Consider the following 26,051-nt stretch of genomic DNA (forward strand, 5'->3'; position numbering starts at 1 on the left):
AGTAACAGTAGACATCTTTATATTACTGTAATCAATCCTTTCCTACACAGCCTGGTTTCTTCATTCACCCACTAGTGTGCATCTACATGTGAACAGTCACAATTTTTCAAGCAAATCATACTGGATCCTGGACATAAAAATACAAAGGCCTCTTTATGGGTTGTGCAACAGTCAGCAGCAGCAAGCGAATAAAAAGTGAGATTTATGCAATGCCACATCTGGATACATGACCTCAGATGAGTCAACCCAAATGTGTTTTAGCTGTCCTGGCAAACAAAAACAATTACAAAAAAAACAGAGACAAACAAAAGGCACTGTACGTACATTAAGTCTATTTTGCATGATAAAATACTATAATTCGTATTGTCAAATATATGTTTGTTTGTATGGCTTCATCCACTTCAAGGCCCTCTATGCTTTGGAAGTTCTGTGCATTTTCTCATGTAATTTTTTTTTTGTTAGTTTTATATATATATATACACATGAAAGAAAAAGTGTATCAAAAATTCTTAATATATATATATAGATAATATATGCATTTTATTGACTTGTTGAAGTCACATTAAGTTTTTATTCTGGGCAATTCTGTTAAATCCAGGCTAAGTTCACAGTTGTCCAAGTCTGCATTCTGGCCCTCAGTGACTCTGTCCCAGAATTGTCTCTCTGCTTTGCCAATGTGGTTTCCCACATCATAACCATTTCTCTCGTTTTGCACTCCATTCTCCACTGTAGGTGATCCAAGGATGGGGCTTCCTCTCAGCTCCTCTTCTACCCCTGACAAACCCACTAGTGCCTTTTCCACATGACCATCACTAACCCCTGCGTCTTTATCCTCCTCTTCTTCTTCCTCCTCCTTGAGGGCCTCTGCAGCTCCATCCAGACTGGAATCGCTGAGGAAGGAGTGCGCCGTCTGAGTGTCCTCCATGGACAGAGGGGTCTCATCGGCGAGGCAGCCCTCGATATTTCTGCCCGCCCCTGGGGGGAAAGGCATTTCCTCGTTATCTTGGTCTGGATCCTGGTCTTTGCTGCAGTAGGCATAGCGGTGGTTCATGTGCTGTGAGTATGAGCCGGAGTGAGAGAAGCGTTTGCCACACTTGTCACATTGGTAGGGTTTCTCTCCAGAGTGCAGTCGGCTGTGCTCAATCAGATGGTGCTTATGCTTAAAGGCCTTGTTGCAGATCTTGCACTCGTGAGGACGCTTACCTGGAATAAATGCAGAGAAATTGTGTATAATATTCAATAAAAAAATGTATCTACAATTTCTTTTTTAAATGGAGTGTATATTATCATAAATATTTGGCAGCCGGTTTTCTTAGCAAATGGAACCAAAGGGAAACAGCTAGCCTGGCTTTATTCAAGGGTAAGAAAATCTGTCGACCAACATCTGTCAGTAAGAAATCAAATCACCATCCAAAATGATTCCTTTAAAAATGTTTTAACAAGCATTGTAGTTATCTATAAATTATGTGTAAATCTTGCAGACCTGTGTGCTCGTATTTGTGTCGGAGCAGAGAGCTGCTCTTCTGAAAAGTTTTTTTCACAAATGTCGCAAGCGTAAAGCCCCTCATCGGTCTTCTTCAGTCTTTTCTCCCGGGACCCCCCTTCTCCCTCCAGTCCTTCATCCATGAGGGAGAGGTAGTCTAGAGCTCCGTGGCTCAACACTTCCACCCTGCAGAGAAAACATGAAAATCACGATATATTTAAATTCCTATAATTCTAATTCTACAAATTTGCTTTGCAATATGATCTGATATGTAAATGTATTTTTCTTGCTGAGGTTGTTCTCAGCAAACACCCATAATTATTTGAAACAAACTTAAAGAGAAACCTTTCTCACCATTGAGAGCTTGTCTCTCCTGGTGGAGCTTTTTCATGGTCGCCTCTGCGTCTGCATCCATCATGTAAGCCAGAGGAGAGAGAAACCCTGGGCTACTAGCTGTGCTGGCTGAAAGGAATCGCTGTGATGCCATCAGGACCTGAAAGCCCTAAACCAGACTGGTTGAAGATAGGAAATCCATTATATAAGGAACCTGGAAACATATGAGCTCCGGCCCCACTGTAGACCGGATGGTGGTGAAGGGAGAGGTGTGACGTTGGACTCGGTCTCTTGAGCTGCTGGGTCCCGTGCTCCCTCCTCTCTCCTCTGGCTGAGTTGCCATTCATAGTTTTGTTCCTCCCCTGCTTGTCTGAGAGCTGCTTGGGCAGGGAGAGGTCCAGAGGCTCGTTCTGTGCAGACCAGGGGCTGCTGGCCAGGTTCTTAGGGGAGGCCAGTTCAGGAGGACAGCTGGGGAGGTCCAGGCAGACTGGAGAACCGAAACCTGAAGAGGGAACCCTCCTTCTGACCCGAGGTGATGACAGCTCTGGGGAGTGGTTCATTGGTTGGCTTGGGCTTCCCTTTTCCTGGCTGGAGCAGTACGCTTGAGAGGAGGGGGCATCATGGTGGGGCTGTGGGGGAGAGTACATTGCCACCAAAAGCTGCTGCGGTAAAGAGTGCCAGCTGGGCTTCTGCAATGGGGATTTGTTTCCAGACTTGTTGGCTACTTCACTCGGTTTGCTGTTCTCTAGTTGGAGAGCAGATCTGGGGAAGAACAACGGTGGCAAGGGATGGTCATTGCTGCGGAGACCCTCGGGCACCTCCATCGCTTCTCGGTTCATCTTGCAGAGGTAACGCTCGTGCTGCAGGAGCACCGCCACATTGGGGAAAATCTGGGAGCACCAACGACACGTCATCCCTTCACCTGACCTCCCTGCTTCTCTTCTCCTGTCAGGCGACACCTTCCTGTCAGGCCCTCCTTCATTGTAAATCACCTTCCTTTCCTCCATTGCAGCTCCTCCTACTCCTATGTCCATCTCCTCCTCTTTCCTCACCTCCCTGTGAAGCATCTCCTGCAGCATCTGTTCAAACTTGGTCCCAGAGTGCAGATAAGGCAGCAGGGTGGTCCCCTTTAGGATACTGGCCCTCAGAGAGAGCTCTGTTGAGGGGTCCCAAAGCCGAGCCAGGTCTGACGCTCTGGCGGGGTTGTGGTTGGGGTCCTGTAGGGAAAGCTGGTGAGGGTCCTCTGGGACTCCACATAGAAGCCCGGTAAGATCTTGGGTCTGTGAAGCCAACAGGGAGCCCTTGTCAGTACTGTTCTTGCCCACACCTGCAGAGGGAGATGTTGGAAATGAGTGGTGGTAGGAGCTTTGGCTAAGTCCATTAAATGCACCGCTGGCTCCTCCTGCATTTCCCCCTCCATTTCCTCCGCCACTCAGGCACTTTTTGCTGCTTAAGTGGGAGCTGTAGGAGCCCGAGTGAGAGAAACGTTTCTTGCAGTTGGAGCACTCGTAAGGTTTCTCACCTAAAGGATGACACGCAGGCGGGATATATTAGACAAATGATGCCGAGACTGGGTTGAAAATACCTTCAACATGTTTCATAATTATCTTGTCCTGTCGTGAATTATTTTAACTTGTTTCCTGTCAACACATCAAATTAGGTATAATTTCACAACTGGCACAATAAGTAAGGGTTAGTGATGCAGTGGAAACAATAGCACATTGATGGTACAGCTGTTTTGATGTTATTTTGTCTCACCGCTGTGGATGCGTAGATGCTCTTTGAGGTGGTGTTTGTACTTGAATGCTTTCCCACACTGCAGACATTTGAACTTCCTGGTCTCAATGCCTTGATCCAAAGTGATGACACTCTACGATGATAAGAAAATGTCATTAGTTTTACACATTTAGGGCTGAATTGCAGTGTGCGACCAAGTACGACTGTCACTTGTATCAACACAAAGTTCCAAATAAATAACTTTTGAACACTAAATGTTATAAAATATAGTTACGATTTGCCTCATGTCAGTGAAGTTGCTACTGCTGTCTGTTGTGTATCTCACCTTGTCCTGCACTTGGTTATGAAAAGCGAGGTGCCGCTCCATCTGTGCCCTAAGGGTGGCAGTGTATCCACAGAGCGGGCAGACCATGTGGCCCCCATCCCTCTCCTGACAGTACTTGATGTGGTCCCTCAAAGAGGCTCCTCGCTGATACATTCTGTGGCAAAATGGACATGCCTGCTGGGTCCTGCCCGCATCTAAAGTCCAGAGAGAGGTGACATTTATTTTAAAGACCACAACACATATGTATCATATGTAGTACATTCACATATTTAGTAAACTTACTATTTAATGGTACAGACAAGAAAGTCTTGATTAAGTATGTTGTGTACTTGCCTAAAAATATCGTAAAATGACATCGTAATTGTAGCTATATTGTTATATTGTATATGGTTGAACCTAATTTTTTTTATGTCCTCATGTAAAGCTATTTCGTACGCTTTTAATATGATATTTTACTCGTGGCAATTAAATAATGACATTGCTTTTATATTTACTTGGTATACGTGATCAATAAAATGTTGAACCACAAGCACAAAAAATAATTGTGGGATAACAGGCGCTGAATTAATTGCTTGAACATGGACGTGTAAACTGCGTTGTCCTGTCGAAGGCCCTTTGTTGAACCATGAGCGGCTGATGAGATGATGTGTTAAAAGCACTTTCCTTTTCATTTTCACTGAATAACATTAGCATATACAATCTGATATGCGCTGTATAATTGCTATTGCAGCTGAGCGGTTCATCACTCGAACGGCATGCTGCCTGGCTCAAAAGCAGTAACTTCAGACTAGTTGACTTTCTACTCAGCATCATTGCAGCTGTTCCCACATCAGCCTACCTGCTCCCTCGGGTGAGTGGTGCTGAGCACCTGGTGACCAGATGGCAGGTGGCAGCTCCTCGTGACTGCTTCCCGGGTGGTACACCGCTGCCGAGCCATTGTGGTTCAGGTGGTCCAAGAGACTGGCTGAGGTAGAGGCCTTCCTCAACTGGGCCAGAAATCTATAGTGGGCCAGGTCCTCCAATGCATTTTGGGAGTCTGAGTTCTTGCCTACAAACACAGAAAAAGTTGCAGAGGAACTGTAATTATCCATAATAGGAAATATGTTTATTTAGAACTAGAGATTAATTAAGAGGCTATTTGTCAAAGTGAACGCATAGTTCTGATGCATGGACACTCTTTTTTTATTACATTTGCAAGAAAATATTAGTAATAGATTATTTTTTTCCTTTTTTTAAGTCCCATTAAAATATAATAAAATATTAGTAATATTATTAATAATAATAATATCCGGGCAGCGAAGGTGGCAGAAAAGCAGAAAATAAATACAATGCCAACAGCAAAACACAGATTAAGAAAACTGTCACGGACTAGACAAAGGACCATAAACAATATCCCGTTATAGTACAGTTTAATATAAAGCATCCTTATATGACCTCTCCTTTTGAATTTATAATTTTTAAAGCTGTTCAGCACTCTTGTCAGTGAGGTTGAACCGTTGCTGCTGTTACAATTCCATGAACTATGTGTTAAATGAAATTATTGAGAAAGCATTTGCTCTCTGACTGTTTGAATGTACATGTCTTGCTCAAATATTCATGTGTGCAGTGCGAGTGGGGATGAATCACAAAGTGACCATGTGCAACTGCATCTAATTGATCTAAATTGTTTACTTGAAAACCGACTGTAAAAACAATGTATTTGGGGAAGTAGCTAACCAGATATGAGACTCGAAGCATTCGTTCTGATTTGTGTCCTTGAGTGTAGTGACAGGAGGGCAGGCAGAGAGAAAGCCACGTGAAGAAGAGGGGGGCGCCTCCTATCATGAATCAAGCCTGTCAGCTTACAGGGACTTTGAGGAAGATTTTTCAAATGTTTGCAGATGTTGGCATATTTTGAGCTGTTTTTTTACGTGGTGAAGGGAAGAGCCTGTGTGGTTGAGTGTTGTAAAAACTCAGCTCTGCCTTCATCAGGCAAGGCCAAATCACACGAGGCGAGGGAGCTAAGTGATTGTTAGTAGGCCAGCCGCCTGAGCCTTTGATCTCTCCTAAATAAAAGGGAAAGCCTCTCGTCGTGCAGTGCTGATTTCAGTACCGTAACGTCACCTCTTTGATGCATGGAAATATTGTGACATTGTGTGGGATGAGTTCTTTTGTCATGCTTTCAGAAGGCTGCGTTTTTCAAAGAGAAGAGTGAGAGAAAAAAGGAACAGCTTGTAGGGAAGACATGGATGGTTTCACAAGGAGCTGAAACCAAGGTGTATCTCGGGGCCTGTGCGTCATGAGACTGCCGGGGTCTTGCATCAGAAAAACACTGTACATATGTTTAGCCTGCACGTAAAGGGGTGTCCTACACAGCAGTGTGTAGGCTATTTGAACTTTACTAAAGTACTTTTCCTTTAATCTCTTAAAAAACTGACAGTATTTTAACTTGAGTACAATATTCCATTAGGCTTTATACACTTTCTTTGCCCGGCCTTCATTCTTCAGAAAACGAAAACAAAGACTCAACTTGAAAGTGTTACAGTTTTTGTTGACTTTGTTGAGAACTTACAGTACATCCTCAAAGGATCCTGGTCTCCCTCCCTGTCATTGGTAGATGTGGCGGTGGCGTCTTCTGCGGCCTCGGCCTCCTGCTCCACCTGCGGCCAGTAGCTCCTGCTGCCGGGGCTGAGGCTGTGCAGCCGCGTGGAGCGAGCAGGGCTAACAGGCTCCTCCGTGCCCTCGCTCGGTGTCAAGCTTGTCTTGTCCAGGCTCTCCTGGCAGTCCTGGGGCTCCAGGCTCCACAGGCCCACCTCATCCTCCCCCTCAGATCCCAGTGAACTCACTTGCTCAGCATCCACTGTGAGGAGGACAAAAACAGAAAAAAGACACAATTTAGGGGAGACAAAAAAGACTCATGTTGACAAGTCCTGTTTAAATGCCAAGTATGCTCATAGAGAATATATTGTATTTTTAAATATATTGGAATATCACTGATCCTAAATGTGTGTATTTAATCTACATTGAATGAGATGCCAAATATTATTTTGTGGTGTCCAGATTATTTATTATTTTTGGACATGATTCAAAATACATCTCTGAGTTTCCTTTTATTTTAGCTGTAGATTATGACCAAAGCAACCCGGAGACAATGCTACATAATTTAAATATGATGCCAGTAACTGAAACCAAACAGGGGAAAAAGAGTGTTTTGTAAATTATAACATTTTGTTTGAGTGTTAATTTTTCAGTGTCCTCATGTGAAGTTGTTCAATATGTTTCTTATCATGAGATATTATATATGCCTTTGTGTGGCTTGATGTGCGGTTAGGATCAAAACAAGCAGACACGCTCAGCATGCAACATACACATTTTGTCTAAAGGAGATCCAGAACTGTGGAAGGAGGGTCCCAATTTATTTTCAAACCCACGTTAGGATTTTTCAAATATTTCACTTAGCTATGACCACAACATATAACTTCAGACAAAGAAATAGAAAGGATTAATAGTCATTTCTGATCAATATCAACGGGATTTCCAAAGGGATAGTTTTACTCTCAGATTGTGTGGCATTCCTGAAAACTGAAAATTACATTTAAATAAATGCATTTAATCAATTACATTTTTGATCACGTTCACGACCAAAAAACCATTCAGTTTTCTTTGTCTCCAATTGTAAAATGTTATTTTGAACTGAAAGTGTTTGTACGTGTAATTGCTCTCAAAGAACACAATTAGTGTGACAGTAGACAAATGTACATCTAAACGTGTCACCCATGTGCAACAGGCTGGGATGTAGTGCAGCAGTACAGAGAGGAGACACATAACATATTGTAATTTAAAAGTGTACCCTCGGTGCCCAGAATGCAGCACAACTGGAAAGGCGCATTACTTTTTCCCATGGCAAAGACAATAAATGACAATCACAAACACATGCCTGGGATTTCAGCTGTAGGCTCCTATTTCCAAGGCTTTTTTTTTGAAGACTCGCTCTTTTCCTCTCGCTGATTGGCAATATCTAATCACCACCGAGTAATGGCCATTTAAGAATACATCATTGGAGGAAGCCAAACCGTTGGACTGTGCCAACACACAGAGAGCCAATTCTTCTTTCTGTGTTGTTTTGAAAATAAGGCTTCTGATGAGCCTCCGACGAAGACCACAAAACAACGTGGTCATGCTTCTTATTTAAATACATTTCCCTCTCTGTCCTCTTTTCATCACATCAGAGCGAAAATAAGGTTTCATGGCTCATTTCATTTCCCAAAACACAAAGTTTATTCATTAAACTGTCAAAACAACACTCAGTCACTCTTGAAGGATTGTCATTTGTGTGTGAACCGTTCCAAATACACCCTTACTGGCTGGTGGACGTAATATAATTGAAGAGTATTTTGCTTTCGGCACATTCGGTCACGGCCCACAGCTCACAGTGACAAATTCCAGAGACCGTTCTACACCGCCGAAGACATTTCTGCAAATCTATTTTGTCTACTTTACATCTAGAAGACACACGCACACACACACACACACACACACACACACACACACACACACACACACACACTCACTATGTGAGTAAACGGGGGCCCAGCGTTGCCGATGGGGCGGCCCACAAACACCCAAAACACTTGATGTACACACACTCTCCTGATGAGTGTATTAGCTAAGTGCAACACCCATTTGCTTGTATCATCAAGACTTTCCCCAGCTTCATTACACCTCTGTAAGAGGTTAGCTCATGCAAAACACTCTGATTCATCCAAGCTGCTGCTCCACGCTGCTCTACTAACATGGGGAGGAATGACTTGCTCTTATGGGGGGTGAAATTGGTCATCAAATGTGTTTCCCTACAACAGACAGCTATGAAGTGTAATGATGTAGTTGAGGTCGACCTATCACTTTTCTGGGTTGATAGGAAATACCGCTGGGCCCTAAAACGAGAAAATCTGGTCCGGATTAGCATCAAATTGGCCTTAATTCCCCTCTCCCGTGGACAGTGAGTGACACTGAGCCCTATATGTGCTGTCATTAAAGCGGCACCGCGCCGGATGGCTTTTATTATCGTGGCACGTTGATTTATTTATTCGGATAGCGACTGCATCCTTCAAATTGCTCTTTCTAAAAAATGTTGTTGGAGCAGAGACAGCGAAATCTCTTGAACAGGGCAGGAGGTTCGGGATTGCCTGCAAATAGAGATTGTATGTCAAAGGTACAAAGAGTAATGAATTCATGCAATGTGCGAGAGTTTTCCAAATGTGTAATAATTTGTTGGAGGATGCTGAACACCGAAAAACACAAAGCAGAGATCGGTAGAAAACAGTACACTGCGTTAGTGTGCATGCACGGTAGTGTGCGTGGAAGAGCGTGACTCATATCCAGAGTGGTAAACAAACTGTGTCCTGCATCATGCTTGACGATGTCGCTCACTCGCTCTGCTGGGGGACTGTTTCTGATGGTTTGACAACAACCGTGTTCAGATCGAACACTGCAGCACTATTTTAATCTGTCGCCTATCCCTGGTTGACGGTGATTTAATCTAAGACTGGCGGTCTGCTTCTCAGAAAGTCTTCTGTTCTCAGCTTACGGAGGCCTCAGGAGAAAATACACCCCTGTTCTTGTGATCCATCTTGAATCTCTGAAGCCGAAACAAAATGATCGTCTACAGTGTTTTTTTTATGATATATTGACAGAGACCACATAACTGAATATATACACCGACAGAGAGAATCTTTAACACAACCACAGTAAAAAAACAAACAGAAAAAGACCCGAATAAGATAAGGAAATAAATAATTGTTGCACTGGCTCACAACAGCACAGACAGTTTCACTGTTTATATCCCAGAGGGCATCTACTGTACAGCAAAACTGAGCTAAGCTGCAGTTTATTTACGGACACACCACATGTGATCTGGTATTGACTTAGTAATTATGTGGCTAAATGGTAAACACAGAATAATTACGTAGAAATTACCTTGTTTGTTTCGTTTGGTTTTTAAGGCAACTAACAAGGCCAGGCCCAATTTACCCACACGGCGTAATCGTTCTTGTTCTGTTGATTCTTAGATCGCTACATATAACAATAATTATTAGATTGTCATTTCTCACATGAGATAAAAACAACCCAATAAATAGTAGTTTTTCTGATACACATGTTAACTGTGTCAGAAATACCTGTGTGTCTGAATCAATGGGTCCTAAAAGTACAGATGTTGTTATGTACACAAATTAGAACCACACACCATGTGCATTAAAACTACCTTTAAATAAACATATAAAATAAAATCAAGTGGGGAATTTAAAGATATTTTTGTATTTTTGTTGTAACTCATTTTCTAGGATCATGTATTTTAAAGTGTTACATACAATTTAAACTGATTTATCAATCAAGAGTTATTGAAATCTACGTAGATCTTCATTTTACATATTGTCACATCTGACACATTTCACACAATACAAAATAGGTATTAAAACTCAGAAGCAACTAAAACCATTTGTTAGTACATTTTTAATATTTATTTGGTTTTAGTTCAAGCGTGATATAATACGTATTTCATGCTGTTAAAATTTCCTGGTTTTTACAGGTGTCAAAAGAAACCCAACACTTGCTATTTGAACTCAATAAATAACCGTGAGGGTCACGGACGCCCACACGCTACACAAAAAGCCAGCGCAGGAAGAGGTGCGTCTTATCATTTTACCTGTGAGAGCAGTTCTGAGACGAGATAAATCCACATTCACCCGCAGAACGCGCTCATGTTGCCAACAATGACCCACCCTTAGATATATCGCAGAAAATCAGACATTAACAAAATTCTCTCTCTGACAGCTTTCTTAAGTCATAACTGCTGTCTGACATTTGTAGAATGAGTCAGGGGAGGACCACAACCAAGAACTAACACCGCCTCACCCTGATCTCCTCCATCGTGGCAGCGACTCACACTCCTCTCTAAGGTGGTGGTTCCTTCTGACGTTGGGACCTTGGCCTAACAACACTGACACAATGTGCCAAGTGTTTTTTTTTTTTAAATACATAACTGTGTCATTGCCATGCACCAAATACATAATGAACTCACTGTCTTACCTTGGACACAATATACATGTTAACCAATAAGAATGGTTTGTAATGTGATGTTTTGCTGCACTTTTTATTGCATTTCTGTTGCCGGGAAGAGAAAGTGCAAACGTTTCTTGTGATGGTGAAAATAACCTCAAACACATTAATGTGAAAGTCTAAGTTGCAAAGTCAAGTTCGAGTTCAATAGATTACAGTAATTTCTTCTTTTTTTGTGGCATTGAGCCACAAATGAAAAAAAAAAACACTTTTCAAATGGCTGCTGGTGAGAATAAATGAGACTGAAACCATGACAGTGTGATGGGGATTGTAAAGGTCATATTGGTGTGGAGGAGGAGGAGATGCTTGAATGTGATGTATGCTGCAGTATGATATTTTGTAATGTGTTTAGTACACAGCGCGTGTGGGTCTTCGTTCGAGAAAGGGGGTGCCAAGAGTGAGACAGAGATACAGAGACACCAGTGCATGAGAAACGCTGCAACGGTGCATGAACTTTACGGAGAGTAAGAACAAATAGTGATGGAGAAAGAGAGAGATATAAAGAAAGACAAAGGAAAACTGTCCCTGACACAAATCCTCTAACTGATGTTGAACTGTGAAAACACGCTACAGAGGGAAATTCCCTTAACACACACTAACTAGGGTATGGAGAAATACAGAAAAACAAACAAAACGCGACTTGTATTGTGGGCACAATGAGGAGCAAGACCGAGCTGCCTGCTGCTGCAGAGGGCTACAGCATGATCAAACACAGCAAAGAGATACATGTGTGTGTGCGTGTGTGTGTGTGTGTGTGTGTGACCCCATGAATATCTGAAAAGCAGTCAGAGATGGAAAAGTTAGAGCCCATGCGGTGCCATAGCAGCAGAGTCACAGCTCTGTGCCTTTGTAGATGTCCCGCTCATTAGGAGACACCACCCTGTCAGAGCATTTAAACCACCACCACAGAATGTGCAGCCCAATGGCAACATCTGCACTTTGAAACACTCGAAGGCGCACAGAACAATCAGCTCAAGGAATAAACACCAAGCCAATTTCCTCACATTGATAAAGGCTCTGCGGAGACAAGCGTGTGCACAACTCCAGCGTGACTCTGCACACGAAGCGGCGATCTTTAAAACAGAGTCTCCAAACACCGCGCTGGAACTATGTGTTTGCCTTTGTTCACTGCGGCTTTTAATGATTCTGTTCAATTAAGGGCCCCTGTGACACAAAAACAGAATTGCTTTGGGCATTTTATTAGCTTCAAAGCCACCAAGCTATTCACTGATACCGCACTCACAAAGTTGATTTTGTCATCGAGTTGCGCTTTTAGTGTGAGTGGGCGCTGGTGGAAGTTTCATTATTCACATGCGTGAGTACGATTTCAGAGGAGCCGCTGCGACTCAAAGCACAGCCCCCGAAGACAGCGGCGTGTGTGGGGTTGCGTATACATCTGCCATGGACCGCTGTGAAAAGGGCGCAGGCATCTGAAAATGGAATGACATCAGAATCACTGATCTGTTATTCTCTATATACATCAGGCATCAATGCATCAAACAGTGAACCACATCTGCTTGTGTGACTTCAAGAGATTAAACCAACAGCAAATAAGCAGAAATAATCCATAGCAAAACTTCCAAACAAAAAGTTAATAACGCCTTAACTTTCTGCAGGGCACGCAAATCTACCTCGTGATGAAACTGTGAGGATGTGGACTTCTCTGCCAGATGTTATCTCTCACCGTCAGTCCTAGACAAAATTTATTTGATTTTACATCTGATAAGTTGAATCTCCTCCCACTCATATTTGCACATTAACTATGGGTACTGTAGCATATTTGCTTGTGTGAATTGACTTCATGATGACTGCAGAATAATATATATATATACATATATATATATATATATTTTTTTTTTTAAAGGAATAATTTGCCAAACATATGGGATTTTATTTTCACCATGTGTATTGTTTTGCGATTCAAAACACAACTCAAAGAGCGATGTTGGACTGTGTATGTTTTTGCATTTCGGTCAGTAATAAATCACTATTTAGAGTGAACATTGACAGGAAAGGAGTCCCAAATAACTTGTGGCCTAAACCAGTAATCACACCAAGAAGGTGCATGGTGAAACGATGAGACCACTGTGACTAAATGAGAGGTTCAGTACGATGAACTGCAGCTATTGACACACATGGAGAGGCGATGTGAAGAAGACGGAGAAACACACGTACTCACATACTTTCATCCCCTCGCGTCGATTCCCACCCAAGCTATGTATTCTTAGATTGTGGCGAGTCGCCTCTAGACATCTATGATAGGTAGGGCTTAAAGAGGTGATGATACCGTCGCTAGATAATTAGCTTATCTTTCAAGAAAATACACTTTTTATGCAAAAAGGTGCAGCGACCTGTTTTTTCTCTTTGCACAAATGAGGCAAGGTGTGAGAGAAGAGGTGTGCAAAGAGCCCTTGTTGTTGCTTGTCTTCTTCCTCTAGAGGTTTCCTGTATGCTGCTGCCTACATGTTTGCCGCCGTATTCACCTGTCGACCACCACAGTGACATTTGTCAAAAAAGTAGTGCCGTATTTTGACACTGGCCTTTACCTTCAAAGTAGAAGTGTTAGTTTTCTTTTACTTTGTGGGTAGCTTCTCACAAGTGTTCTCACCAGTATTACAGCGCAAAGAAGAATATTTTATTAGTCTGTTGTTAGAACTTATATAGAAGGTTCATATATATATTTTTTTATTCCTAAAATATCAATATGTTCTACCATAGAAGAAGAAAAAACGACATCCACGCCAGTCGCTGAAATGATGATCACTTACAGCCTCAGATCTCATTCATTGTCTTTTTCTCGCTTAATAAACTCACACGCAATACAATTCCCACTGTGCTATGAAAGATAAAACAAGAAACACTGTTGATATCATTCTGGACTTCCCTCCACTATGTCATGCTGAAGTGACTTATTTGACTCATTTGCTGTGCCAATGACTCACCAGCAGTGACACCTTGACGTACCGTCTCTATCTATACTGCGCTCCTGTGTGAGAGCTTTTACGTATACCAAAACCTTCTTGTCGCCATGTCTGAGCTCAGTGCCATCGAGCCCTGTGTGCAGGAGTGATTTGGATGAGAAAGGTTAGCTGGGTTAGAGGGAACACGTTATTTGGAGTTGGCCCTGCGCCTCCTCCTGTGGCCCGCGCTGCTTTCCGTGTAGCGAGGGATCGGTGCTGGAATGCAGTAACGGTCACACAGGGACCCACGGACTCACCGCACTGTGAATCAAAACCCAAACTCCACTTCATTAGGCTCCTGTCATTGCAGAGACTCTCACACCACTCTATAAATACCCCTGTCTCCCCCCTTCCAAATTTGTTTTCCCTCTTTTTTCTTTACACATGAAAATGCTCAGGGACCGTTCCAGCTTTGTGATGTGGCTCTTTATTTTGTACGTTGGCGCAAGAAACCACACAATAGTGGCTCCTTTCGAATATTAAAACATTCTCTGACGGAGCACAAAGGTTCTGAAGTTTTTTAATAGGGGTGCATGCTAAATAAAACTTCTCTTTGAGCTTAACGGCTATACAATGTGGGATTTGGTTAGTTCAACCCGAGCTGTAACTTTCAGTTACTCACTACGGGAGATTTGTTTTGAGGGTAAAACAAATATGCCTGGTATCCCACTGACTTTGTCTACTTCAAGCGTCTGTGTATAAGATCTGTTAGAGGTGTTAACCGTGATGCGGTGTTCTTGAAAAAGACAACGTATTGCATTAAACCCTAAAGTGTCTTAATCTAACCACTCAAAGCTGATTTCAAACAAAAGATACAGCTATTCTGAGAAACCCACGTTAAGTTATAAAAAGATCAGAGCAGCCCATGTGAAGGTATTCACTACATATGCAGTCACAGCAACATCAATTCAACCATTACAGATCTGAAAAAGACATCAGCAGACTTTTATCCACAGCTGCTGGACAACTCATTCAGTATAACTAGAAAGTGTGGCATGTAACTATATCTAAATATACGTTGTTTTACAATGACAAATGTCGTTTTAATAGGCACAGCCCGTAAATGAGACCCAGCCAGTCCTGCCTGGTTAACCTACAGACGGGGCGCCATCCTCTGGCGTGTGTCGACATTACATCCTCCAGCCAGGAGATGATGATCCACCAAAAAATTTCAAGTGACCACATGTGACCTTCAAGGCTTTGAAACATAGAAAAGATGCCTTTCTAATGTATCAATCTGCTTGTATTTTCTTTGTCTCTCTCTGAATCGTCCCTCCCATGTCTGCACACATCATCCTCTCTCTCTCTCCGCCTTGCTTTCGTCACTTTTTCTGCGCCTTAAGCATGCACACATAAAGAAATACAAGCAACACACACTATGGCTATTAAACTGTTTTTTTGGTGGGTTTGCAGTTCTGATTAGGAAGACGTATGAGTCATATTGCATATTAATTTACACACATCTGTATGCATGTTAGTTACAGCTTGGTGCACTGTGCGTGTGAGAGAGAGAATGTGTGTGCTATGGATGTGGCGCCTGAACCAACGCCTTGAAAAAAAAAGAAGAAACTAATTAAAGTTATGGAGAAAAATGCAAAGACAGCAGAACCGCACACGAAAGTGTGTGCATGTCATTACTGACCTGGCCCAGTTGGAGAAAAAAAATGATGGCAAGAAGAGAGCGAGAGAGAGAGAGAGAGAGAGAGAGAGAGAGAGAGAGAGAGAGAGAGAGAGAGAGAGAGAGAAACCTCAGCCAGCAAAATAATGTATATATAAAAAAAGACTCAACAAGAAGAAAGGTTTAAAAAGCAAACTTTGGGAGTTTAAGAGGATCTTTGATGTGTATCAGAAGAGGAAAGCAGCCTTGCGACTGGGACGACAGTAATTTTAAGTCGAAGCAGAAGGCTGGCTGACTGGCTGCCTGGCTGACTGACTGTGGGCTTTGATGGCGCTGGCTGTTTGAAGTGGTTTTCGGGGGATGGGAGCAGCGTGTGGTGTCAGTGGGACAGGGGAGGTGCTCAGGGAGAGACGGGGTGGGGGCATGATGGCGTCCGTACAGGACTTGAGGAGCCAAGGATGGATAGATGGACGGAGAGCAGGAGAAAGAAGTAAAGAAAGAATGGAGAAAAAAAGAGAGTGAACGGGCTGGAAGGTGGAGGAGTTGAGATACACAGAAGAGGAGATAAAGAGGAATCAAAGCGAGGACAGAGGAAGAGGAGAAGACCGAACAATGAAACAGTCAGAGAGAGTCACACAAAGAGGGGGAGAAGAAAGACAGGCAACAGATGAGAGCCAGAAAAAAGCTCAAAATATTAGAAGGAAAGTAAAAAAAAAAAAGACAATAAAGTCAACCTTCAAGATCTGTATCTGAAATTCAGAGCCCCGTCCCAATATCAGGCCTGGACACATTCACACCTACCTCTTACTTGTATCATTTAGATGACGTTACCTCCCTCTGATATGCTGCCAGGCTGCCTTATGACTTATACTTCCCCTTCCATCCCTCCTGCATGCTGGACACATGCACCGTATAATCATAACTGCACTGTTTCCCTGAGGTACCGAAGTCAACCGCACAGCCGAAGAGGAAAAAGAAATTGAATCCGTGGAAGTTCAGAACATTTTTTTGTTCCCCTTGCCTATTCATTTTCTTTTATTAGTGACTGACATTTTTAATTCAAAACCTTCCCAGGTTTTGTCATTTTGCAATGCCGACAAAAACATGATAACCTGTCACGTGAAATCATTTTCAAAAGATGAGATAAGACTATTTACTAGATTGTTACTGATACATGACTAAGTGGACCACTGATATTATTCACATTGCTTCCTTTCGAGCTAAACATACTTCCGTTTTTTATGGATCCTGTTCTTTATCATACCTGAGCTATACCAAAGATAGATTTTGCAGATGTCATATTGCACGCAACCAGCAAACATCAATATCCTTTGACCCATGTGTTTAAAGGCATAAACCATTACAGAAATGGCATTCTGATTACTTTGCAAAGCTCTCACATTTTCACTCGTTGTGCCTATAAGATGTTTTTTTCTATCTGGTATTAATGTAACTGAGTGACTAACTGACTTAATGAATGAACACATGTATTGCCTCAGCAACTTGACAGGGCGATGCCTTCACAGCCTCTATAAGTGTCTGGTGGACACAAAGTGGAGACGTGTTCAACTTAAACGCTGCCAGTAAGAGACAAAGAGAAAAACAGTCGGATAGATAGAGATGTGTTTAAAGTGTAAGACCTGAAGCCTCGACCGTTACAGGTGGGCCTAAAGATCAGTGAAGCATGGAATGTGTTTACTCCCTTCCAGGTAACGCATGCGTGTGCGTGTGTGTGTGTGTGTGTGTGTGTGTGTGGGTGTGTGTGTGTGTGTGTGTGGGTGTGTGTGTGTGTGTGTGTGTGTGAGAGTGGGCTGTGCAGATGATGGTGGTGCCAGGTGATCACAGGTACAGGGAGACAGAGGGAGAGAGGGGGAGTTGGCTGGCTGGCTGACCTCTCTCAAGACTTTCTTGTTGTCCGTCCAAGTTTTAAGTGATGGCGGACAGAGCAGGTTGATACAGAAATATAGCAGTAATGTTGCGTGTCGATGTGTATCTGGTTTACAGTCTGCAGCGTATTAACTCGATCAACAGAAAATTCATCTTTCATCAATTAAAGTAATTCATCAAGCAAAAATGGAAAATATTCCCTGGTTCCAGATTCTCAAATGTGATAATTTGCTGCTTTAATCTGTTTAATATCACTGTAAATGGAATCAATTAGTTCTTTTGGACAGTTCACCCCCCCGGCTCTGGGAACATGTACAATTTATGTTTTTTTAATTTATTCATATGGCTCAGGACCATGATCACATGATCACATGGTATGGAGCACAAATGGCACATTGACAAAACAATGGCCTACGGCGTGACTTAAGTACAACAAATGTAACTTAAACAAAGGAATTCGTAATAACCTTTTGGCTTATCTGATTGGAATAACAACATAAATTTAGTTTAATAATGTAAACAAAAGATGGCCAGTTTAAACATAATAATAATGATACATGTTGGTATAGTTCATTATGCTTACATTCATTCAAACTAAATATAATACGTGTCATCACACGGGTTTCAGATCCTCTTGTTCCTATCCAGCCGTGTATATCTTCACTCTTAAGGTACAAAAAGCCTGCCTGTACTTTTGGTTTTCGGCAGCAGCAGCAGACACTTTTAAACTCTTAAATATCACATGACGTCAGACTTCTGAGATCACTTTGCCACTTTTGCATGAACTGATCTTTTCAGCTTCAGTTCAACACTTAGTTAGTTTTTTGTGTGAGCCAGAGGTATCGCAAATCTGCTTAAGACACATGGCGATGCACAGATACCCGAATTACACAGGCTGAGCAAATAGTTGTACAATATTCAACAAAATGTCGCTACTTTGCCTTCTATAAGCATCCCTCAGAAGCCAATGAGTTTCCGTTTAACTGTGACACGCAGTGGGTTACTCCCCATAGACCATGTTATCGCAGGTTGTCAAACTTGCATTTCATTAACTCAACAATTAATACATTTATCAAACATAAATTATATACAGATTAATCAATTAAAGAATAATCATTTGTAGCACTGTTGTCAAATTATTTTATCCGAGAGCCGTTTAAAAAAAATTGTTTTTCAAGAAAATGTAATGTATCACGGCATAAGTGATACATCATGAAACTACATAGAGTAAAAGACAAATCTATCCATATCACTCACTCCCAACCAGTGAGAGCACATGTTTCATCTATCCAGCGCTGTGCTCTGGTCTTTAGAAACAAGATCCCTTTGTTTGTCACTCATCAGATAGTGAATTCAGTGCACAGCTTAACATTTTAATTGAATTTATTTTCTTTCGCTACAGCTACTAAGCTCTACAGTATTTATAGTGAGTTACAGTGGTTTGTTGTGCTAATGGTAAGTAGAAAAACAGATGCACGAGATGAAGAAAAACTAACTCATGTTTGGCATTTAAACATTAAAACCATAAGAAAATGGACTTGGACTTGGTGAGAGATTTTTTTTTAAAAAGAACGAGAGACGGGAAAGAGATGAGAAGCATGTCTAGAAAAATAAAGAGTGTTAAACTGATGACACCAAAAAACACTAGCTGATCCTCAACAAATGACACTCGACACACGCCACATATCAAACTGTTCCTTTTACAACCTGCTGCTCTGCTTCATCGAACCCCTTCACTGGCAGCACACTCTCGACCAGCTGAGCGGGTCTGCGTCTTTCTCTCTATCTATCTCTCTTTCTCTATCTCTCTTTCTCTCTTTCTCTCTTTCTCTCTGTCTCTTTGTCTTCTTGTCCTCTCTCGCGCTCTGCCACCCATCTGGGCCTTGTAATACATGACAGCTGAAGCAGGGTTTCCACATTTAATTTGAGGTGTGATAAAACAGCACATATCTATAAATTGTGTGCAGTGAGCCTGCCTATCTGGATAGATTTAACCTCTTTCATGTGCAGCATGTGAAACACACAAGACCCGGGCACAAAAGGAAGACCCACAAATAGACTTAATGACGACGACTTCTTGCCAAAGCAACGACAAAGAATGTAATAATAGCGCTTCAAATGGCTTGTGTGGAGAATCAAAAGGGATCAATTTGCAACATCAAACTATACACAGCATGTGAACCATATCAGATAAAAGACCTTTGATGCGATAAATAGAAATGGAAATCCTTTACACCATGTGCGTGAGAAGCCACAAGAAATACAGTTAAAGTGTGAAAAGTGCACGTATACGCAGGCGCATATACACACCTCGTGAGCTCTGTGGCTATAAGCGTGATCCTACAGTGTGATGGAGTGCGATCCTTAGACATGCGTTGAAGTTTATAATGAAGACGTGGGTCCACCATTGAACCAACATGGATTTGATCTTCATCTACTAGATCACGTCATGATTGTTTGTTAGCTGTAACATCTTTACAAAAGAAATCCTCCAACTCCAAACAGCCATGTGCAGCAAACATGGCGGAAAACCCCCTCTGCATGTATTAATCCTGCAATGGCACTGAAAACTTTCAAAATAATTCCTCCTCGAGTGGATCAACAGTGCGGCAGCCACGCGGCAGGAATGTACAGTCAGACATGGGACTGCTGTGGCTACATCTGAAACATCGCAAAGAGCAATAATCAAATAAACATGTGGAAAAATACCAGAGGGACTCAATCAAGGGATTCCCCATTACTGCTGTGCAGATCTGGCATCACACACACAGAGCTGGGATGGGAGAAATCTGTGACATTTGGCATTGTGAGAACATTAAAGAACAAATGAGGAAGCACTTATTATCCCACAATCTGTCGCCCGGCCGTCTCTTCTGTCTCTACCCCCTCAGCCCCTCCATCTCTTGTCTTCTGACGCCGAGGAACTGTCTCCAGCCCTGTCAACCCTGTCAGTTCCCCATCTCGGTCCTCCTCTTCTCCTTTCTTCCTCCACTGTCCCTCCCACCCACTGGTTCTGACGCCTGAGCTGAGCCCCTTGAAGAGTCCTGGTAATAAACTGTGGTGCCTGGGCTCTTCATTGCTGTCTCGCTCTCCCCACCCCTTATCCCAGAGCGCCGATACATCTGCCCTTGAAGTAGGCCCAGTCCAACACGGCCCGGCTCCTGCGCTCTGTACTGTACCAGCGCGTCAGTCCTTCACGTTCAAATGTTTTCCCCCCTATTCTCTCTCTTTCGCCTTTTCTCTCCCTTTTATTTTTTTTTGTACTGCTCGAGTCTTTTGTGTACAGTGTGCTATGCTCACTGTGGCAGCACTGTGCCAGAAAAACCCACACAAACACACATGCGCACACATACACAGTCACAGACACACAGCTGGGCCCCAGCTGCATACAAAGACTGGGGTTTGGAAATCAATGAAGGAGAAAGAAGAAAAGGGGAAAGGAGTTTAAATAAATTGGCACTTGAAAAAAGAAGAAAAAACGAGAAAGAGGGAATGAGGGAAACATGGAGAGAGAACTCTCTCTCTCTTAAAAAGACACATCAACTCGGAACACAGCAAGGTTTTTTTTCATGGACTTACAAAACATGAAGCGCAGGGCAACGGGACTAAATATGTTTGTGAGGGCGCTCGTAAAATGCAAACCTACATCTCACTCAAGAACAAGGGTTTGAATTACTCTCATCGCATGTCGGAGGGTGCCTGCTGAGTTTGAGGCAAAGGGAAAGCCTGCACACAACACAGCAGAAGACTTTCAATAAAATGACATTTTGAAAAACTGGAGTCTTCGCCGTTGCCTCTGCACCAACATGGCTTTAGTGAAAATCAGTAAGAATTATAAAGGGTTGCTTCATTAAAGTTTTCTTTCAATGACAGGAATGAGTCTTAAATTATTGTCTTCAGTTCTGTAAAAATAAATAGATAAAAGATAAATCATCTCCTTTATTCACGATACAGTCCTTTTAGGGATTTTAGAGAAGTGTAAGTACAGTTGAGCATGGGATGAATTCAGTCAGAAATCCTCGGTTCAACTGACATGTGCATACAGGCCTGAAGGGGGGATGTTGAACCGGTGGCTATCATTGCTCAGCTAATGAATTCACACTCTTTGAAACTCAAATATCTCACTCACAGCCAGTAAATACGGGTCATCGTTTCAAATGGATATGTTTCCCTTTCCTTTGTCTCTGGGCTGTTTTCAATCTGCCAGGAACGAAGGGTAGTAATTTCCTCACGTTGCTTAAGATGGGTGAACATTGACAGTTTTATTGGGGGAGACAGAGACATAATCAATAGGCGCCTTGGAGATAGAGAGAAAAAGCCAGTCTATGCTTTTTTTCCTCTTTCTTCTGGTTTGGACGGGATCCCCAAATCGCTGTCTTATGAGTTGGGCCTGCCAAATTCATTTGGTTTTATCAAGGACCTTTAACTCCCTCCTCGCAAAGCCGCCTCCAGCCCGGCACATTCCAAATCCAACACAGAGCTTTAAGACACACATTTCTACCCTGACACAAGGATGCACACGCAACACGGCCTCACTCACAAAGACTTTAAACATGCGCTGACAAATGTGTGACAAACATGTATGTTATGTGCAAGCGTTTCATCAGTGCAGGCACACATGCATGCAGATTTACTAACTAGTCCTTGTGCAATTTTGGGGAAAAAGTCACTTAAATTTACTGATAATATAATTGGGACTATATTTAAGTAACAGTCTAATTTGACTTTTTACCGTTTTTCGGATTCTTCGATAAACATTTTTTCATTACGTTCGCTTTTAAAACACATCATTAATGGGTTAAAGTTACTGGAAAGGGACCAGAGGTGATGCCTATCTTTCCTCTAAGGGTCCCTGCTCTAATAAGTGACAGGTCCTTGTCAGTAAGTGTGCCTGTTTCACGGTAATGTGACGGTGCTGATTTGTCAAGTAGATTGAAGTCGGTCGACAAACTGCTACGTGACAGTCAAAGGTGAGTGTTTGTGTGTGTGTGTGTGTGTGTGTGTGTGTGTGTGTGTGTGTGTGTGTGTGTGTGTGTGTGTGTACGCATGCACACACAACTACCCATTATGCCAGGCAGACAGTGAAATTTCTCACCCTGGGGACACTCTGGGTTGAGCTTCACACCTCTCTAAATAAAATGAGGAAACACTTACAGCAAACTAATAAACTAAATACAGTGAACACACACAGGCTTATGGCGGTGGTCCTCTGCATGGTTTGCAAGATCTCACAATAAAGCCAGTGATATTTGCGTTTGTGTGCTTTTGTATGTTTTTGAAGACAAAATATCCTATAGCAATGGCAAAAAAAAACATTAGGGACCAACGTGATTATGTGTTTTTGTGAATTTACGGCGATGTTTGCTTTGGGGGAATAGTTGGGTTTGTTCAAGTTATCTCATGGCTTTCCCTGCATCACACAACAACCTTGAAGCAGCGAGACACATCATCCAAAAAAAACCATTAGTATTTGAAAAAGGTTTGTTGGATTTTAGGGATTCAAGTTTAGGTTTGAGTAATTTAAAAAGAGGTTGCAAGTTCATTGTAGGCTTACACAAGTGTGTTGTGGATCACTTCTGTTTATTTGGGGATTTGACTCTGACATGTTCATTCCTCATCAGCAGGATAGAAGAACAAATGTGTAAATTTGCATCCATGCACAGATGTGTGTACCCTCACTTCTGTTTGTGAGTTCAGAGCCCAACAAACAAACAAACAAACAAACAAGCAAGGCACAACATGTTGCACAGTGTCTCTTAATTCAGCATTCTGTCTAAATGCTCCTCTCATTATCTAAAGCTGTACTAACACCGTTCACTAATTCTTTCTATTTCACTATCTACAATTTTGAAGTTGTTTTACGTTAAGAAATGTTTTACATTTCATGAAGTTGAAGAAAAGCCTTGGGTTCACATCTCATTACTTCTGCAGTCTACTTTCTATTTGAAAATGTTCATGAAACAGTATCAACTCAAGAACACTTTGAGTTCAATCGGGTTGCATAGCAGGACATCAGAGCAGAAGATAATGAGGGGAACAAGATCCTGGAAAGTCTCATAGCAGGTGAACCCACACAACTAAAGTCTACATGAGAGAAGTAAACCGTGACAGTTGCTTGACAAAAAGATGTTAGTTCCAAAAATAATCAAATCAAAGCTGATCCCCCTGGAAGGTTTCAAACAGTGTTGGTCCTTCTAAATAATTGATTATTTACAATTTACTTTTAAAAAAACAAACTTTTTTTTCAGGTGTATAAAATATACAATGGGTTTCCCCTGTAGCCACCGGTCATGTGATTTTATTTCAAGTGTGTGTGCGTGTGTGTGTGTGTACAGGTAGAATAATCCCAAATGAATGCAACCTGACAATGAAAAGCGAATTATCAATCAGCCCTGCAATTGACAAAAAAAGATGATAAGAGTCTGAAACATGAATCCATAGTCAACCTGCATGTGCAGCCGAATACACCGCGATCATACAATAAGTAGTTAGTCTGTGGAACCACTGGAGAACGAACCCTCTTCTGTCCGCCGCCTCGCATCCTCGACCCAACTTCTTGAAAACTTTTCCGCTTCCTTACCTCGGTTCCTCCTGGGGTTGGCTTGTTTCCTCCGCTTGCCCCTGCTCTCTTCCGTCATCATACCGCTTTACGTGGTCGTTCGTTATGATGTTTAAGTTGTCCAGGGAGCGGTGCGAGTGTGCGCTTGCCCCGAGAGCCCGCCTGAGAATGAATGGTGATGAGGCATCGCCTTCGGTCACAGCGGGAGACTCAGACCTTGATGGGACTCGGAGCAGAGAGGCGACGAGCCGTGAGGCGGAGTGATGTCAGCAGCAGAGGTTGGCCCTGAGGTCATGTCTTGGCATCGCGGACGTGCACCTTCCTCCTCCTTTACAAAGTAGTGCTACTGCTGGTAAGACATATATACTCACAACGTTATAACGCCGTTGTACTTTGACTCAACATGGTCCCACTGCGACTCCTTTACAGAGAAGGGAATCCCGAGAGCCCCGCTGTGCCGGCGCGTCCTGGGTTTCTCCATCTACATGTAGGAATACGCACTACTCTACTTTTCCTCCATGTATCGCCAAAAGAAAAAACGTTATATTGCTTCTGGGTAATTAGTCTACAGTTGAATCTGGGACATTATTTAGAAGACATGACAAGACACGGTCGGAGGACTTGTTGATGGCGGGGTTGATATAGTTTTCCGCGTGTTTTTTTAATTTTTTTTTTACCTTTCCTCCATACTTGTTATACTGAGCTCACACGTCTTAACGTGTGTCTTTATAAGCTGTTCGACGAGGTGCAAATGAGGCTGTTAACTCCATCTCGCTACATGTTCACCACGAAGAGGTTACAGTGTCTGCAGGTTAATGAGAACAGGTATGTGCCCCCCCCCCCCCCCCCCCCCCCCATCCCCCACACCCACCCCCTCATGTTTTATGGCTTGACTGTTATGCGCGTCGCACCTGCGCTCGAGTACCCTGGAGTGGACCCCGTCCTGCGCACCATTCACCCCTGGATGGCTGTAGGAAGTGGTGCATTGACAGTCCTTTGTGTTGCAACCTGGACCGTAATCTGTTTTGCAACTGAAAAAAACATCCGAAATAAAACTCTGGCGCAGCGTTCGGGACCCCCACCTTGGCTTTCTAGGGGCCCCCCCACCTCTTCCTAACTCTGCCAGATAATAAAAGCGAGCCGGGTAGCTCCTCGTGGCGCATAATGTGTCCTGCTGTCGGGTGTGAGCGGAGTAAACACACGGGGATCTGACACTGTGAAACAGATTAGAGAAGTGAAAGACCGATTACCTGCACGGATTTCTTAGAGGCGTGAGGATTCAATTGAAAACCCAAATCCCCCACAAAGAGAAACCCGGATTATAATTATACAATGATTGTAGGTGTTAACATACACTATCAAAGCATATAAACTAGATTAGTTTAAAAAGCCACTCAACGATTGCGTATAGTCCTTAAAGTACTCATGAGACTTAACACAATCTGTCTAGCATCTATTGTATTCTTTATATATAATCCATCAATTTAGTAGAAAAATAAAGTACTTCTTAAACTTCATATCATAATTAAAAGGCCCCTCCATGTAGCTACAACGGTTAAAACTCCAACCACCTCAAACATGTTAGTTTTACAACACTGTGTGAGCTCTGGGTCACATTTGAACTAAAACCTTTTTTCCCCAAATTATCAGCTCATGGTGTAAAAAGAAAACACTCCCCCCTTCGTTGCTTCACCCATCATGGCTGCTGGGGGGTTTGTCTCTTAATGGATTCTGTAAGAGAAAGCATCCTGAAGGTGGGGAGGGAGCGGAGGGCCAAAGAAAGACAAGGGTCATCCCGGCTCTTTGTGGAGGGATGGATAGAGGAGAGGGAGGAGAAAAGGAGGGAGGCGAGGAGGTGGATAAGGAGGGGGCCAATAAACTTTGCTACAGACGAGGGTCATGGAGGTGCAGAGGTGCTTTAGAGGTCCTGGGAGCTGTTTTTAAAAAAAAAATTTTAAGTTATGGTCATATGCTGCAACACAGTTTATCAGTTCTTCACGTTAAGTGTTTTTCATTAAATATTTAAATTGAGTTCAATCGAACTGTACATTTCT

At 42.6% G+C, this 26,051-nt stretch overlaps 1 protein-coding gene across 1 annotated transcript; it reads right to left on the reverse strand.

Moving 5' to 3' along the window:
• Nucleotides 1–435: 435 nt before the first annotated feature.
• Nucleotides 436–24,076, reverse strand: LOC117730506 (zinc finger E-box-binding homeobox 2-like). The gene is given in 10 exon segments (XM_034532240.1): nt 436–1,203; nt 1,484–1,535; nt 1,537–1,661; nt 1,829–1,940; nt 1,942–3,338; nt 3,575–3,686; nt 3,879–4,072; nt 4,717–4,926; nt 6,430–6,771; nt 24,019–24,076. Coding segments are annotated over 10 exon segments (3,243 nt in total). The 3' UTR covers nt 436–562.
• Nucleotides 24,077–26,051: the final 1,975 nt, after the last annotated feature.

Source organism: Cyclopterus lumpus, chromosome 5 (genome assembly GCF_009769545.1).
Source record: "Cyclopterus lumpus isolate fCycLum1 chromosome 5, fCycLum1.pri, whole genome shotgun sequence".
NCBI classification, from domain to species: domain Eukaryota; kingdom Metazoa; phylum Chordata; class Actinopteri; order Perciformes; family Cyclopteridae; genus Cyclopterus; species Cyclopterus lumpus.